This window comes from Bos indicus x Bos taurus, chromosome 17, assembly GCF_003369695.1.
Source record: "Bos indicus x Bos taurus breed Angus x Brahman F1 hybrid chromosome 17, Bos_hybrid_MaternalHap_v2.0, whole genome shotgun sequence".
In the NCBI taxonomy this organism is placed as follows: domain Eukaryota; kingdom Metazoa; phylum Chordata; class Mammalia; order Artiodactyla; family Bovidae; genus Bos; species Bos indicus x Bos taurus.
In genome coordinates this window covers 19270976-19288813 of record NC_040092.1, presented here as the reverse complement: position 1 = coordinate 19288813, position 17838 = coordinate 19270976, and the positions used below count along the sequence as shown (strand labels likewise).

Genomic DNA, 17838 nt, shown 5'->3' with positions numbered 1-17838 from the left:
GCCTTCCTTGGTGTTTCTCAGACCTCTGAGGGGCTCCAAGGGACCCCCAGATTTCCTGCCCCAGTCTCCTAGGCCCCCAGAGCAGTGAGCTCTCTACTGCAGGTCCCCACAGAGCAGGGGGTGGGGCGGGGAAGGAATTCTTTCCAAGTGGCCCCAGGACACACATACACACATACACACATACACACACACACACACACACACACACAAGTGCGAGCACCATACCTGCCATTCTCTGCATTCCTCATGGCTGGAGAGCTCAAACAATGTGACGGCATTGTAGAGCTGCCAGAACTAAAGAGGGGAAGCAGGAACTGCTCAGCTCACCTGAGTCCCCTTGAGACCCAGGTGGGAAAGCCCAGGGGGCAGGGGCAAGCCCCCCAGCTTCTGCTGTAAACTGCCCTTGAGACACTGACAACCCCCTTCAAATGAACCTGGGGCACCCAGCCTGGGGTGGGGCATGCGGGTGCCCAGGGCCAATTCCCGCTCCTGCCTTTGGCCTCCCTGGACCCAGGGGCCGTCCCAGCCACAGGACCCCGAGGGCCCCAGCTCACAGATGGTTGGTGAGAGAGGGAGTGGCCTTAGGACCTTCTATTCCTGGAAGGGGGTACCCACAAACTCCAGGGGGACTCACATGGCCACAGAACAGGAAGGGCAGAAGGAAGGTGAGGCCTCGCCACATCCAGGACTGAAATCCTTCTGTGGAGAGGAAGGAGGGAGTGAAGGGCCTGGGTGAGGTGGCCTGGCCCTGCCCGTCACTCTGCGATCAGGCGGGTTGACCTCCTTCAGGTGGGTGAGTGCTAACTTGGAAAATAACCCAGGGAACACGTGGACTACCTACCGCCAGGCCTGGTGGCCCTCGCACCTCACGTCCCTGTGACCCAAGTGGGCTGACCACTCTTACAGGACGCTGACATGCCAGCACTAGTATGGTTTTTGGTTTTTCATAATTTGCACAGGATTTTACATTTCGTAACTGGCTATGGCATGCTTCATTTCAATCGAGTCTTGACAAAATAGGGCCTACTGCGCAGAGTAATTCGATGGAAATGACCACTTCAAAAAACAGATTTTTTATTAACAACACTTTCCCCTGAGAGTTTTAAAGGAAGGGTCTCTGAGTTTTCCTGATGCAGCACCCACCCCAATGAGTTAAAGTTAAGAACACATAAATTGCACAAGTGTAAAAACACTAGACTAGACTAGCATTATGTATGTCATAAAACATAGGAAAAAAATATAGACATTTAAAAAGGATAGGCTACAGGCACTTAGCCTCCAGGGCCTGGCACACAGCTGGCCTTGCATTTGTCAACTGCAATGGAATCCACCATGAATTACAAAAAGCAATTAGGATGAGGCCAGCAAGCCCTGGCTTTGCATGTGGCAAATCCTGTCAGGCTCTTACCGGCACCTGGCCCCCTGACGGACACGGGGCAAAGTCTGGGGGAACAGAAAGGGTCAGTGCTTGTCACCTCGCTAACCAGGCCAGGCTACTCACCCACAGTGAGGTCCAGGTGATTCCTCTCCCCCAGGGCCCGCAGTCGGTAGAGGCAGCCTCTCTGGTAATAATATTGCAGGAACTGGACACAGCCTGTAGGGGGAGCACAGCGCCCAGCTCAGGGACTAGGGGACCCAGCAACACCTCCGCAGCAGGCCGGCAGGTCTCCACTGCCCAGACACCAGGGGCACCTGGGTACAACCTCCTCCCACCCCCAACACACACTGCACCGTAGCACACCACACCGCACCACACCACACCCACACACCCACCCACACCCACACACACGTCTGAACCCAAAAAACGAGGAGGCAGACCACACCATGCCACGCCACACCACACCACACCACACACACACACACGTCTGAACCCAAAAAACGAGGAAGCAGAATTCTGCGTGTCGACATGGAAAAATACCCATCATAACTGTTAAAAGAATAGAAACTAGGTTATAAAAAAAAGCTGTGTAGAAGAATCCTATGTTTGTAGATTATACATAATACAGTATTATAGGTGTGTATGTGTTTATGAATGAAAATATTTAAAAGGACATATGTCTATTAACACCCTAAGGATGGAATTATACATAATTTTCCTTCTTGGCTTATGTTTGTACGCAGGGTTTTATTTAAAAATTAAATTGTATTTTTTTGAATAGGTAAGATGTATTCAGCATAAAACTCAAGGGGAACAAACAGGTACTTGGCAAAAAGTAAAACTCTCTCCCTGTCTTTAACCATCCAATCTCTGTTCCTCAGAGTTAACCCCTCATTGTGTACAAATCCGGAGCTATTCTTAAATAAGAAAAAGAACATAAATGTCCATTTTAAGGGAAACAGAGTTGATGCTCCCAATACCACGCAGCTCCTGAGGGGCACAACTGGTCAGATTCTGAACCAGGGGAAAAAAAGGCAGCAACTGGAGCTCCAGGGGGTAGACATTCCTCTCCAGGGGCAGGGGGCTGGACGGCAGGATGGAGCTGATGGAGTGGTGGGGAGAGATGGTGGGCAGCTCCTTCTGGATTTCTGGGACCCTTCCCTGCCCGACCAGGGACCTCCCCCAGTCCTTCCACTCCTTTCACACAAGAAAAACACAACCTCCACTCTTCACACAACCTCCACCAGTGAAAGCCACACCGTGCCCGTCCCCAGAATCTGAGCAAGAGACACTCACTCTGAAAAATGGAGAACGCTAAAAACTGATTGCGAAACTTCTGATAAATTAGTCCGTTAGGCCTGCAGAGAAGTGGAGGAAAAGCAAAGATGAAGCCCCAATCTGAAATCATTTGTTCATCCCCATCCTATCTCTGTTCCAACCAAAAGAGAGAGAGAGAGAGAAAAGATTTTAAACCCAGTTTCTACCTTATCACCATGTCCCTGGGGCTGGACCAGGTAATTTCCATCATTGCTTTAATACATTCTAGAACCAAGGGAGCGGGGGTAGGCATCTCGAAGACCAAATGCCCACCCATTCCTCCTCCTCCATCAGTCACGGTCTTGTCCCTGTGCTTGTTCTGTCCAGACTTGCTCCCTGTCACCACAGTCAGTGGCCCTTGGAAAAGTCCCCAGTTGGCTTGGGGTGGCTCTGCAGCCCCTTCGTAAGCTCACACTTTTACTTCTCGGCCCAAAAGTCAGCCCCCAAATCCCCTGCATCTTGGGCCCACTGCCAGTTCCCATCCACCGGCTCCCTGAGGAGAGTGAGCAGAGGTCCTGGGCTCAAGCAGGAGACACTTACCAGGTCAGCATCACTCCGGACAGGAACGTGGACACGTAGTGGTGAGACACCCACCAGCCTTTAATTCTTGAGAGAAGAGAAGGAAAAGAGCTCAGGAGGGGAGAGAAAGGCAAGCTTCCCAGCCTGTGTTGAGGGAGAAGAGTGGTCTACAACCCAGAGACAGCTTCTTGGAGCAAGAAATGAACCCAAGCCAGGACTTTTGCCCTCTGTCCTATGAGATATACAATCACACAGAGACCCAGAGAGGCACTCGGGCACCTCCCTAACCTCCCCAGCACTCCAAGACCCGCCTCTCTGCCCCTCCTCACCCCTACTCTCAGGAGCTCCAGGTAGCCTTTTCTTTGAACCCACCAAGCCCATGGCTACCTCAGGGCCTGTGATGGGCTGAATGATGTTCCCCTCAAATTCCTATGTTGAAGACCTCTAACCCCAGTACCTTAAAATGTGACTATATTTGGAGAGAGGACTTTTAAAGAGATAATTAAGGTTAAATTAGGTCACAAGGGTGGGGCCCTAATACGATAGGCTCGGTGTCCTTACAAGCAGAGGAAGAGACTGGAGCGGAGTGCATGCACACAGAGAATAGGCCCTGTGAGGATGCAGTGGCCCTCTGCACGCCAAGGCGTGGTCCCAGGGGAAACCTGCCAGCACCCTGATCCTGAACTTCTAGCCTCCAGAACCAATACATTCTGTTGTTTAGGTCCCATAGTCTGTGATACTTTGTCATGGCAGCCTGAGCAGACTAACAGGGTCTTCAAACTTGCCATTCTCTCTGCTCCAAGATCTTGGCCGGCCTGGCTCCTGGTCCAAATTCAAGTTTGCGGACCAACTGTCACCTCCTCCAAGAGGCCTTCCCTGACCCCCTTATCTGCAACAGCTAGACAGCCCCACTCTGGATCAAGTTACCCTGCTTCATTTTCTTCACGGTGCTTATCACTACCTAAAATTATCATTCTTTCCTCATTTGTTTCTGAACCCCCTTCCCCACTCAAAAGAGCAGAGATACTGTCTGTTCATCTGTATCGTGACACCTGGCTTAGAGCAGGTGCTCCACGAGCATGCTGAATAAACACAGAACACTCGCACACGTTTACACAGAGCTGTAGCTAGCTGTTAACCCCACGTTCGCAGAGGAACGACAGACTGTACACAAAGTGCCTCACTCCATCCCAGACACAGCTGCTCTCCGGGGGCCCCAGGCCCCAGGCTCATCTGCTCCTCTGTCTACAGCAGGCCCTCGCCCAGCCCTGGACTTCACTCATCCAGCCCACAAGCTGCCGGGACCCCGCAGTCAGAACCCAGCCCTGGGACTTCCCTAGTGGCCCATGGCTGATTCCTCGCTCCCAAAGCCGGGGGCTCCTGTTGGATCCTTGGTCGGGGAACTAGATCCCACGTGGTGCAGCTGAGTTTGCCTGCTGCAACTAAAGATGCCCCATGGCAAAATGAAGACTGAAGATCCCACGGGCTGCAACTAAGATCCAGGGCAGCCAAATAAATAAGAAGAACCCAGCGCTCCCCTGGCTCAGGGCTATCACTCCAAAGAGGGGCAGGGAGCCTGGCTGTCACCCCCTCTCCAGTGTCACAGGCAGTCTTTATTCTTCAAGGTCCCAGAGTGTGTCTCAGGCCTCTGCTGGCCTCCCCAGGCCTCCTCCAGGAGCTCAGTGATCAGAACATGAGGAGGCAGCAATCTGCTTTGCCAAATGCACCCTGGGATACCAGGGACTGGGACACGGGAAGCACCCATGTGGGAGAAGAAGTTAACCTTCGTCTTTCCAGAACACTCTCTTGGGAGATAACTGGAGAGGGGGCCAAGTGGGGAGATGGGCTCCAAATGGAGGCACCCGAGGATCTGCTGGTTTAGGGGATGAGCTGATGGATTAGATGTTTTTTTTTCTTTCTTTAAATTGTTTTGGGCCGAGCCGTGTAGCATGTGGGACCTTAGTTCCCCGACCAGGGATCAAATCCCTGTTCCCCTATATTGCATGCTCAGAGTCTTAACCACTGGACCACAAGGAAGCCCTCTCTTTTAAAATTTATTTATTTATTCCACTGCATCGGACCTTAGCTGTGGCATGTGGGATCTAGTTCCCTGACCAGGATCAAACCTGGGCCCCCTGCATTGGGAGTATGCTGTCTTTGTCAGGAAAGTTCCAAGAAGTCCCTTTTATTAAATTAAAAAAAAAATTTTTTTTTTAGACTTTAACTAAAATCATCCTGCGACTTGCTTCCTTGTCTTGACTCCAGGCCTGTATCTACAGACCTGCCACCGACTTCTTAAACGTGACACGGCATTTCAGGATGTGTCTGCTCTGCCGTAGTCTACTCAGCCATTCCCGAACTGTCACAGTCACCCTTCATGTTGCCATACATCCTGTGGAAGTCCCCTGTGTCCTGACGGCATTTCTCCATGGCGGCTACCAGGAAGTAAGTATGCAGGATGGCTAGCTCAGAGGGCGCGTGCGTGGTAATTTCTCAAATTACCTTCCAAAACAGCAATTCCCAATTTACCCTCCCATCAGCAGTAGAGAATATCGAGTTCCCCAAACCCTCAGCAACACGGAATACCTAATTTTAAAATTTCTCCCAATCTTATTATGTGAAAATCGGTGTGTCGTTGAGGTTTTCGTTTGCACTGTCCTAATAAGTGGATTTGAGTTGTCTTAAGACCTTCCAACCTGGACATAAACATTGTAAGGGTAGGCACAGCATCTTACTCCTCTCTTCTCTTCGAAGCCCTTCAATGAGTGTGTGTGTGCTCAGTCACTTGGTCCCGTCTGAATCTCTGTGACCCCATGAACTGTAGCCCACCAGACTCCTCTGTCCATGGGATTTCCCAGGCAAGAGTACTGGAGTGGGTTGCCATTTCCTTCTCCAGGGGGTCTTCCCGACCCAGGGACTGAATCCTTATCTCTTGTGTGTCCTGCACTGGCAGGCAGATTCTTTACCACTGAGCCATCTGGGAAGCCCTTCAGTAGTTCTGGGAAGGAAGGAAGGAAGGGAAGGAGAAAGGAGAAAGGAAGAGAAAGAAAGAAAATAAATGAAAGAGACTTCCCTAGCAGCCTAGGGGTTAAGACTCCACACTTCCAACGCAGGGACTGCGGGTTTAATCCCTGGTCAGGAATTAAGATCCCATGTGCCACACGATACAGCCACAAAAAAAGTCTGGTCATAAACTAGGTGTTTGGGCAACAGCCTGTGGATGCTTGAGTGGTTATGAGGAGAAACAAGGTTTTAGGAGGCTTTTTATTCCTAGCACTAACAGCACCTGGTAAACAGTAGGTACTCAATAAATTCTGAAATGAAAAAAGTGATGTTCAAGAAGTGCAGCTGGTATAGATGCCACCAGGACAGACTGGACAGGAGACTGACGCAGGTGCCACATGAGTTCACAGGACAGGATGGGACATCTGTCCACTTCCTGGTTCCCAATCTCCCTTCCCTGTGTCCCTGCCCTGCCTGTCAGTGTCTCTGAAGAACCTTGGTTTCTGACTGAAAAGATAACTGGCCCCATCCTTAGACCTTCATCTTGAAGAGCAACCAACACATCTCTGCAAGCCCTGGAGGCCTGGCAAGCCCCCGTTCTCTGTCCTACCTACCAAAGGTCCCCAGAGAAATACCCGCTCCCTGTCCAGGAAGGGCCGGAGCCAGACACAGGCTCTCAGCAGCAAGCCTGGCTGAGCAGCAGCTTCTAATTTCACAGTTCACTGTGCCCACAGCCCAGCGCTGACAGACGCCACCAATAAACACAGCTCAGTGGCACTGGGAGAGGCTAAAAATGTCCTCTTTCCCAGTGTGCATTCGCCAGCCCCATTGTCCGTCTGCATACCCCAGGGCTCTGAACTGGTGCTCCACACGCACCAGTGTGTGTGTGTGTATTTATGTAAGTTTTATTGTGATGTCAGTCAGATACCGTACAATCCACCCATTTAAAGTATACATGTCAGTGTACTCACAAAGTTGTGCAAACATGACCAAAGTCAGTTTTAGGACATTTGTACCGCTCCAGAAAGACACCTTCACCCTTCAGCAGTCTATCCCTAGGGTCCGTTTTGCCCCAGAAACGAAGCCTGCAGGAGCTTGTGGCCTTTTAAATGAGCAGACAGTAGGTACTCCAGGAAGGCCGGCACACTGCATAGCTGAATGTAGTAGGAACAGCATGTTCTGATATCTGGGGATTGTGCCTGGAGAGCTCCCTTCAGGACACCTTAGCGTAAGATCCAGGCACCAGTCACTAGTCAACCCCTGGCTCTCTCTGGCTTTGAGCTTCAGGTCATCGGGGCATGACTCAGGGAATGGCTTCTACACCAAGGCTCCCTCTCTCCTCTGCCACCCCACCCCTCTGTATCCTAGGAAAGGCCCTTACAAAAACCCATTCGTTCTGGGCACTGGTGGGCTGGCTTGCCAGGAAAGGCAACGTGATTTCTGATTCATTATTCATTCTATCCCGGAACTACTGCAGAGGACATCTGCTGTTTTGTCTGTCTGTTAATCACTCCCTGTTCCACTTCTCCCCTTTGTCTTTCCTTGGGGGAACTACCTCACCGCCACAGTCTGGGTGGTGGAGCGAAGATAACTGGGCACATGACCCAGAGTCAGCCAATGGAGATGCTAAATCACTCCAGCACAGTGATTGGTTCAGGGATGAGCATGTGACCTGAGTCTGGCCAATTAGAAGTCTGTCTCAAGACCCTACTGCCCCTGGACCAGTAGAGGAAAGATGCTCTTTCCTCTGGGATTGCTGATCCCTGTGGGTGCTGGTCTGGGCTGCTGGGAGCCAGGGCAGGAGGTAGCAGGAAAGGAAAAGGGAGGAGGAGGAGGCCGGTTAAATTAACATTGTTTGAGCGCTCTGGACCCCCCTGAACTATTTATATGCTCCAATAAATACCCTTTCATGTTTACTCCTATCAGGTGGTTTTCCATCATTTGCAAAATCTGGAAGGGAAGCTGACTTACTTATGGCTCTAAGCTAAGGAGCTACATCTCACATGGGAAACATCAGACACAAACCACGGGTGGCTCCATCCCATGATGCGGGCGTTCCCCTACACACCCACCTCTCAAAGCTTGCTTCCCCCCAACACACCCCTAATTCAGGTCTTGGATGCAACTGGAAACAGGATAAAAGAGGTTCAATCAGACCAAAACTGGGCAGCAAGCCTCCAGGAAGTCTATCTGGCTCAGGTTCAGCTGTCTCTCCAACACCAAGATGACCCCAACGAACTTCCTTCACTACAGAGCTTGGGTTCAGTTCATTTCTACACAGACTCTGGGGCACTCACTGGGTACCCACTGTGAGCTCCAGAGCTGGCCGTGGGACACTTCAGAGAAAGGCAGCCTTCATCCCAAACTGGACCCCTGCCTCCTCCTCACTGAGCGTTCTTGAACTGGTTTCTTAGCTATTCCCTAATAAGGGCCAAGTGTGAGGGGAAACCTCACAGGCATCTCCCGTGCCCACCCTCAGGAGAAAAATCCGCTCTGAGAAGGAGAGGGGGAGGATGGAGGCTAACTATTCAACAGACGTTGAGGACGAGTCACAAGTTTTAATCACCCAACTTTGGTCCACCTGCCATGCCTCCCTCTCCCACAAGTTGACCACAACTCCCGTAGTCATTCCAGAAAATAAGACATCCATACAGGCCCACCCCGCTCATCCCACGGTCCCCACCACCAACACATCCGAATCTGTGCCGAAGGCCAGACTGGGGAGGCAGGCCTAGGGGAGTGTGATTCCTGAAGCAACTTGACCTTCCTGAAGCATACTTGCCATGAATGGTCTTCTAAAGAACCCCTATGAGTGCTCCCAAAAGGCTCCACGTGGGACCTATCTTGGAGTCCCTCCCTACTCAGTGTCTGGTACTTAGAAGTTGCTCATGAAAGTGTAATGCGGACTTCCTGGTGGTCCAGTGGTTAGGACTCCGCACTTTCACTGCAGGGGGCACAGGTTTGATCCCTGGTCAAGGAACTAAGATCCCACATGCTGCGTGGCACAGCAAAATAAAATAAAATGTAAAATACATAAAATAAATGTGTAATAAATGGCAGGTCGGGGACAGATTGGACCACACACAAAGCTTTGCATTACCAGCTCAGTGACAGCCCTTCCTGTTGTCCCATCAGAGCACAAGCCCTAGGGAGGCCCCAGAGAAGGCCCCACTAAGGTGTCAGGCAAGTGAGGTGGCTCTGGAACCCTACTTTCCCCCTTTAGTCCTCCTCCCTGTTTTCTGGGTATGCTCCACACTTACAGGGACCTCGACTCAGACCTGTTCCCTTCTCTCAGGGAACCCCCCCACCCACAGTCTGTCATACAAGAAAAAAGGGACAAGAGTAACTCTTATTAAAGTGTTAGTGACTGTTAGAGATGTAGCATGCCCCTGAACATTCTTAATATGAGTCCATCAGGAGGAGGAAACTCCCAACACCAAGCCCAGGGGAGCATGAAGAGAATTAGTAACAAGAAAGCTTGGCCCATTGCCCTGGGCCCATTTCTCCACTATGTACTACCCTGGGTCCCCTCCAACCATGCCCCAAAGCAGGAAGATACAATCTCTAAAATTAAGGAAAACTACAAATGTTATTGATTTGGTAGGATTTTCAACTTCAGTGTTTCCCAAAGCATGGGGCATGTACCATCAAGTTTTAGATGGTATCTGAGTGTAACACTAGATGATACTGAATCATGTGGTGAGAAGTCATCAGTCCTGTTCTTTCCATTCTCCCGATTAAGTCAGGGAGACAGTCTAGGTTAAATGCCAGGACATCTTTAATTTACAAAATCCCCTGTTCTTGGGCTTCCCAGGTGGCTCAGATGGTAAAGAATCTGCCTGCAATGCAGGAGACCCAGGTTCAATCCCTGGATTGGGAAGATTCCCTGGAGAAGGGAATGGCAACCCACTCCAGTATTCTTGCCTGGAGAATGCCATGACAGAGGAGCCTGGTGGGCTGTAGTCCATGGGGTCACAAAGAGTTGGACACGACCGAGCAATTAACACATACATACATACATACATAAAGATCTGCTCATCTCCCTTTTAACACATGTACACACAAGTAAGAGAGATAGCAAGCCTCAGGCTCAGAGCCTTCAGGAAGCAGGAATCATTGACTTCAATAAATTAGACAATGAAAATGAAATTCTATTTTTACACTATTTCCTCTTTCCTGCAATTGATGTTGGTTTTCCACGTATGGTGGTAAAATAAAAGTTTCCTTTTAAAATAAATTCACATTTATTTAATTAAAAAGAGAAACAGAAAGACGGTGGATTTAAATTGTGAAAAAACTATCATCCAGGTGATGCTGGACATGGCAAAGGATGAGCGCAGTTTGAGAAACACTGATCTTTTCTAAAGGGCTACATGCTACAGGGCTGCATACCTAAGAATAGCTCTTTTCCCCTGGTCCTTACCTCTCAGCTCTATGGTCAGGGTAAGGCCCGGCGGGGCAGGGATATGCCATGAGAGACCACTGGCAGAGAAGTGAGAAGGCAGCAAATTATTTGGGGGTTTGGCAAACACCCCAATCTTAAATACACAGCTCCTGGCCGTTCCTTACCAGCCTCCAGGAAGAAGGAAGTGGGGAGGGTCGAGAGGTTGTTACTTTTTGTTTCAGGAAAAACAGGGCCAAGAATGGTATGCAGGGGTTCAAATGGACACCCTCGAAAGGCATCAGACCTATGGGAAATGGGACCTACAAGTGGCAAGTCGTGGGTCTTAACTCAGTCCTGATACTCTAATCTCTCTCTCGGGGACCTTCCACTTTTCTCACCAGAATCCATTCAACCTTCTGGTGACCATTCACTTTCCTCCAGGGAATCATTCCTCTCCTGACACTCAGCTTTGAGGTGCTGGTTGACAGCCCTGGGGGTGGGCACAAGGCTCACAACCAGCCAATCACAGCAGTGTAGTCTCTGGCCACAGCGACTGGGCTCAGAGATAATCAGTGAGTGCCAACAGGAGCCAGTGAGACTCCTGGGAGACAGGAATGTGCCTTATTTTGCTGGGAATGCTAGAAATGAAGATGTGAGCCTGGAGCTGCTGGGTGCTCCTACCTGGAACCCGAGACCAAAAGAACACAGTAGAAGGTATGGTTGAGAGATAGAAACTGGGTCCTGATGACACTGTCTGAACGCCTGGATTAAGCCTTACCTGAACTCAGCACTAATGGACCCACTCCTTGATGTGAGAAAATAAATTTCCTATTGTGCTAAACTCATTTGAGTTAGGGTTTCTTGTAAGCAAGAGACTGACCATTGCAAGTGAAGCTGCAGCAGCAGACACCGTTTTCCTCCTCCCTGGTTCTCAACAGTCATGAATACCCCCACCCCACACGGAGGAAGGGGGTGCAAGGCGAGGGTAATAGCTCTCACCTCCATGACAGATTTCCCTCTGGCTCCCCCACACCACCCTGCAAAGCTGGGCCCCCTGTTACCTCGAGCCGTTGCTGATAAGAATGCTCTCCCGAATTGTCAGGGTGCAGTAATACCATACGAGCAGGAAGTTAAAGACTTCATCTGTCACCCTGGCATAGAGAAACAGCCCCAGGGAGGGGTACAGACATGAGAAACCAGGGACAGCTGTCCCCCCGCCCCACCTCCACCCCCGGCACACGCACAACTGAACAGCAAACCAGGACAAGGAAGTCCCCAAAGAAGGGATGGCACCTGAGTAGGGCCTTGAAAGTTCAATATACGGAAATGTGCCTTCCTGAGTGCTGGTAATAACTAAATTTGGCTGTGGAAATGGATAATTGTACCTATTATGCTCACTTACATTGTTCCATTTTTCATTTTGTAGACAATTACAGCATAAATGCTACAGGTTGCAATACTCGGAGAGTCAAGCCTCCCTTAACTGACAGCAGACAGCAGTTGGAGGATAAATGCCACCCACTCCCTCAAGGGGGAATAACTGCAGCCCGTCCTTTGCTGCCCCCTACTCCCCAGCAGCACTGAACTCCAGGTTCCCACAGGATAACCCTACTTGTCTCACTTCCATTCCCCGACCAGTGTTTCCTGGGATCACCTCCTGAATAAATTATTGGCACTCAAATGCTTTTCTTGGGGGATTTCTTCTGGGGAAACCCAAACAAAGACAGTATTATTTCCCATTTCTGAAATTCAAAGACGCTTGCTCCTTGGAAGAAAAGCTATGACAAACCTAGACAGTGTATTAAAAAGCAGAGACGTCACTTTGCCAACAAAAGTCCGTCTAGTCAAAGCTATGGTTTTTCCAGTAGTCATGTTCAGATGTGAGAGTTGGACCATAAAGAAGGCTGAGCACCGAAGAATTGATGCTTTTGAATTTTGGTGCTGGTGAAGACTCTTGAGAGTCCCTTGAGATCAAACCAGTCACTCCTAAAGGAAACCAACCCTGAATATTCATTGGAAGGACTGATGCTGAAACTCCAATACTTTGGCCACCTGATGTGAAGAGCTGACTCATTGGAAAACATCCTGATGCTGGGAAAGATTGAGGGCAAGAGGAGAAGGGGGTGTCAGAGGATGAGATGGTTGGATGCCATCACTGACTCAATGGACATGAGTTTGAGCAATGGAGCTGGGAAAGACTGAGGGCAAAAGGAGAAGGGGGCATCAGAGGATGAGACGGTTGGATGGCATCACTGATGCAATGGACATGAGTTTGAGCAAACTCCAAGAGATAGTAAAGGACAAGGAAGCCTGGCGTGCTGCAGTCCACAGGGTCTCAAAGGGTCGGACATGACTTAGAGACTGAACAACAACTTCCCATTTTACAGATAAGGAAACTGAGGTTCAGAGATGTGCTGCCCATCCAGCTCCCCGCTCTCGGCCTTTTTTAAGCCATTGAAGGTGTAGTCAGCTAAACAGTGTTCCCCCCTGCTCAAATTCAAATCCATCCAGAACCTCAGAATATAACTTGATTTGGAAACAGGGTCTTTGTAAATATAATTAGTGAAGATGAGGAGATAATGGGTTAGGGTCTCCCTATAAGAAGACCAGGAGAGAGATACAGGGCCGCAGGGCAGAGGGCCATAACGACAGACTAGAGTGAAACAGCCTTAAGCCAAGGGAATGCCAAGGATGGCCAGCCACTACCAGCGGCTGGGAGAGGCAAGGAAGGCTCCTCCTCTAGTCTTTAGAGTGAGTGTGGTCCTGCCAACCATGATTCCAACCTTGATTTCAGATTTCTGGCCTCCACAACTATGAGAAAATACACTTCTGTTGTTCTAAGCCACCCAGCTTGTGGTGCCTTGTTACGACAGCCCCAGGGAATGAATACAGAAAGGGATGGGAGACACGGTGATGCCAGGCCCTCAGTGAGCCTCAGCACTCAACCGCACACCACAGGTTTGTCCTCTGAGGGCCCCAGAAGTCCGAGCACCAGGAAATCTGGTTGCACGTCAAGAACTTCTGCCCCCTTTCTGGGGGCACGTGAGTGGGTATGACTGACATGAGCACCCTCTGCCCTCCAGGGAAGCTGCCCTGGCCCACGGCAGCAGGCAGGCACGGGCTCAGGGCCTGAAAGAACCTTTGTTTGGACACTCAAGTGGGCAGCCCAGCAACTGGACTCCCAGCCAAGCTCCTGCCAGGAAATAAACCCTTGACACGTGGGCCAAATGCCCAAGCCACACTTGGCTGCCTCCCCTCAGGGCAGGAAACCCGGGGCCAGAGCAGGGGGAAACAAAACCCCCTGGGGGATCGTGGCTTTGGCTCACCTCCCTTGTCCCACTCAAATGGAGCAGCTGACCCTCTCGACCGTGCCACTGGGTGCCAGGCGCTGGGCACAGCCACGTGCAGTGTTAATGCACTCAGCTGTCACAACCACCCAGTGAGGCAGGGTCTGGTGTCACCCTCATTTTACAGCGAGGGAGACTGAGGCACCCAGAGGCAACCTGCCCATCTGACAGCCAGTAGGTCTCGAAGGCAGGATTCAAACCCAAGAAGTCTGTGGTCTATCTCTTTTTCTTTCCTTCCTTCCTTCCTCTTTTTTGCTCCCCATCCTACCTGCTACCACCTTTATTTCTGTAACTGAGATACAATTCACATACCATAAAATTCACCCTTTTCAAGGATACAAGCCAGTGTGTTTTCAGTATATTCACTGAGTTGTGCATCCATCATCACTATCTAATTCCAGAACATTCTCACCACTCCAAAAAAAAAAAAAAAATCCTGTGGCCCTTAGCAGTCACTCCCTATTTGCCTCCTCACCACCCCCTGGCAACCACTGATCTGTTTTCTGTCTCTAGAGTCTGCCTGTTCTGGACATTTTATATGAATGGGAGCACACAGTGAGTGGCCTTCTGCCTCTGGGCTCTTTCACTCAGCACCATGTTTTCAGGCTTCATCCATGTTATAGCACGTGTCAGTACTTCAGTTCTTTTTGTGGCCAAATAATATTGCATTGTATGGATGGACCACACTGGGCTCTTTCTTAACTACTACGTTATAAGGCCTCTTTAGCAACCATTCAGTAGATATTTGTTGGATGGCTGTAAGGCAGACAGAACTATTTCCTGTAAGAAATGGTCATTCTCTACCCTATACCTTATCACACCAAACGAGGAGATGCAAGAGAAACCCTGGATCCTTCTCTGATGGCCCTCCTCCCTCACCCCTGCACACACACCAACACACCCCATCACCTGTAGTGAAGGAAAAATCGACATGCCACAGCACCCAGGAGCAGGATGATGGTCAGGTAGAGCTTGAACTTCTCATACTCATCCTTGTAGGCAAATCTGCAGTGACAGACACCCCCAGGAAAGGTCACATCACTATAATCCATCACCCCACCAGATCCCTGGCCTGCTAGATCAAACTAAGGGAGAGATTTCGAATTAATGGTGATGATTGATAGGGAAAGAGGGCCAGTGTGCAAAGTTTCCTTTGTCCCTGGACTCCTGGGTTTAAGGTTTTGAGCCCGTGATGGGCAGGGAGCTGAGATAGGGTCTCCTCCTCAACTACCTACAGTAGTGGAAAAGCCACAGCTCCATTTTCCCTGGAAATGGGATACATTTGGGGTAGCCAGGACTGCCTACGTCCCAGGAGGAATGTGTGTGATAAGGCATGGAATGCGACAGGGGGCCCATTTCTCATGGGAAGCTGGCAGTCCAGTCCACACCACATACTGACTCTGTGAAGGAAGGAAGGAAACCTCCCCCAGGTGGTCTACATACTAAGGAAGAGACTGTCGGAAAGACCAAAAGCCAGCGTCCCAGCTGTGAACATTTTTTTTTAATGCAAAAACTAGCTTGGTCCCATCTCTCTTGAGCTGAAAGAGCAAAATGCCAGGATTCCATAAAGTCAGGTGGAGGGGTGCCTGGGATACTCACTTGGCCTGGTTGCTAAGAAGGGTCACATTCACATTACCGAGAACCAGATTCAAGTAGAGCCTGAAAGGAAAGACCTGTGAGGGCCACCGCGCCAACAACCCCAGGAGTGGGCCCCAGCCAAAAATATGCAAACTTAATAAGCATGGCAAGGGCTTCCCAGGTGGCCCAGTGGTCAAGAACCCGATGTCAATACAAGAAACGTGGGCTCAATCCCTGGGTCAGGAAGATCCCCTGGAAGAGGCAATGGCCATCTACTCCAGTATTCTTGCCTGGGAAATCCCATGGACAGAGGAGCGTGTTGGGCTACAGAGTCAGACATGACTGAGCGACTGAGCACGCACGCACAATAAGCATGGCACTGAGCACCAGATATTAGAAAACGAGGTGCTAAGCTCAACGGTAAAGTTCTCACATCATATGAGAATGAAAATGATTAACTAGAGAACATGGCAACTGTCAGGACTGTCATGATTAACCCATCTCTCCCCATTTTAGCTGGCTTACAACCATGTTTCCCAGCCTCCCTTGCAGCTAAATATTTTTAAAAAATAAAATAAAAAATAAGCATACAGCTTAGTGGTGATTATTTTGTACTGTACAGAAATATCAAATTGCTATGTCTACCTCATCTAAAAAATAAATAAAATAATGTGAGCTCATAAAAAATGTTTACATTAAAAACAAATTATACAATTTAATGGTTTCAAGTATATTTACAACAGTGTGCAAACATCAGTGTCACCTAATCCCAGAACATGAAATTTCAACACCCCAAGAAGAAAGTCCTTACCCACTAGCATTCACTCCTTCAGCCCCTGGCAACCACTAATCTACTTTCTGTTTCTGTGGATTTGTCTATTCTTGACATTTCATGTAAACAGGCTCCTGTGATATGTGGCCTTTTATGTCTGGCTTCCTTGTTGTGAACGTTCAGCACTCATTTCCACTGAGTGTATATACACCCAGGAGTGGAATTTCTGGGTCGTATGGTATGTATGTGTTTGGCTTCACGAGGAAATGGCAAAATTTTTGTAAAAAGGGATCTGATTGCCCTCCACAGCCTGACTCTTTCCTGCTTGCTGAGAATGCAATGGTGTGACCCAGCGTTGGCCATGCAGATGAGAATAACTCCTAAAGAAGTGGTGAGTAGTAAGTAAGCAGCAAGGACCAAGTTCCTAGGTGACCTTAGGAGCCCAACATTCTTGGCCCACTCACCTCTGAACTGTTGTGTATGAGAGACAAAAGCCTCGCATGTTTGAGCCACTGTGCCATGATGCTTCTGTTACAACAGCCTGTACTCTAACATGTTATGTACATGCATGCTCAGTCACGTCCGACTCTTTGCAACCCCATGGACTGTAGCCCCCCAAGGCTTCTCTGCCTGTGGGGTTTCCCAGGCAAGAATACTGGAGTAGGGAGCCATTTCCTTTTCCAGGGGATCCTTCCAACCCAGTGTCTCCTGCTGGTCCTGCACTGGCAGGATTCTTTACCACTGAGCAGGTGGATTCTTTACCACTGAGCCACCTGGGAAGCCCCTAACATGCTAATTAATAAAGGTGAAAATAAAGGGTTAGGAGATCTCAGGGGAAGACAAGTTAATTCCACAGAGGGAGAGAGGGGTTTAGAAAGACTTCACTGAGGGAGTAACATGTGAACTGGGCTTTGAAGGATACACAGAAGTTTGAGAGGAGAAAAGGGAACAGAAAAGCCTTCTTCCAGCTATGGGCAAAATCTAGGTAGATTTCCAGTCTTGTGCATCTAGAGCAGAGGTGTCAGAAAACCATCTATTTTTCTCACCTAGCATATAGTCCCTACCTCCTGGAAGGGCAGTATAATTTCCCTTCAGAGAATCACCTTTCCCCCTAGGCTCTAGGGTAAGGCACATGACCCAGGTTCCCCGAGTCAAAGCGGTGCAACCTCCTGATTGGGTCAATCATGATCATGGAACACTATCTAGGCCAATGAGAATCAATAAGAGGACTTTTCCCAGAACTCCTACAGAACAAAGAGGCTTTCTGTACTGGATTTGCTAAGCAGGTAGAAAGCAAACCCAGAGCTGCTGGGGCCAGCTTGTGGAGGAAGCCTGCCTGAGAATAAAATTCACACACTGCAAAACAGAGTAAAAAAAAAATAAATAAATAGGGACACAGTTTAATAGTATCCAGTCCTACCTACAGAGAAGGCAATGGCAACCCACTCCAGTATTCTTGCCTGGAAAATCCCATGGACAGAGGAGCCTGGCAGGCTGCTGTCTATGGGGTCGCATAGAGTCAGACATGACTGAGCGACTT

The 17838-nt window shown here is 49.5% G+C and overlaps 1 protein-coding gene across 2 annotated transcripts in view; it reads right to left on the bottom strand.

Annotated features, from left to right (window-relative positions):
- TMEM120B (transmembrane protein 120B) overlaps nucleotides 1-17838 on the bottom strand; it is a 45416-nt gene that overhangs the window by 3940 nt on the left and 23638 nt on the right. For both annotated transcript variants that reach the window (XR_003515227.1, XM_027566849.1), the window contains exons 4-11: nucleotides 15548-15607; nucleotides 14858-14953; nucleotides 11663-11752; nucleotides 3236-3301; nucleotides 2675-2736; nucleotides 1502-1594; nucleotides 635-699; nucleotides 226-294 (exon numbers count right to left, since the gene is read on the bottom strand). Coding sequence is in view for 1 of the 2 variants with exons in the window: in XM_027566849.1 (XP_027422650.1) it covers nucleotides 226-294; nucleotides 635-699; nucleotides 1502-1594; nucleotides 2675-2736; nucleotides 3236-3301; nucleotides 11663-11752; nucleotides 14858-14953; nucleotides 15548-15607 (601 nt within the window). In the remaining variant the exon portion in view is untranslated. The remainder of the gene's footprint in view (nucleotides 1-225; nucleotides 295-634; nucleotides 700-1501; nucleotides 1595-2674; nucleotides 2737-3235; nucleotides 3302-11662; nucleotides 11753-14857; nucleotides 14954-15547; nucleotides 15608-17838) is intronic.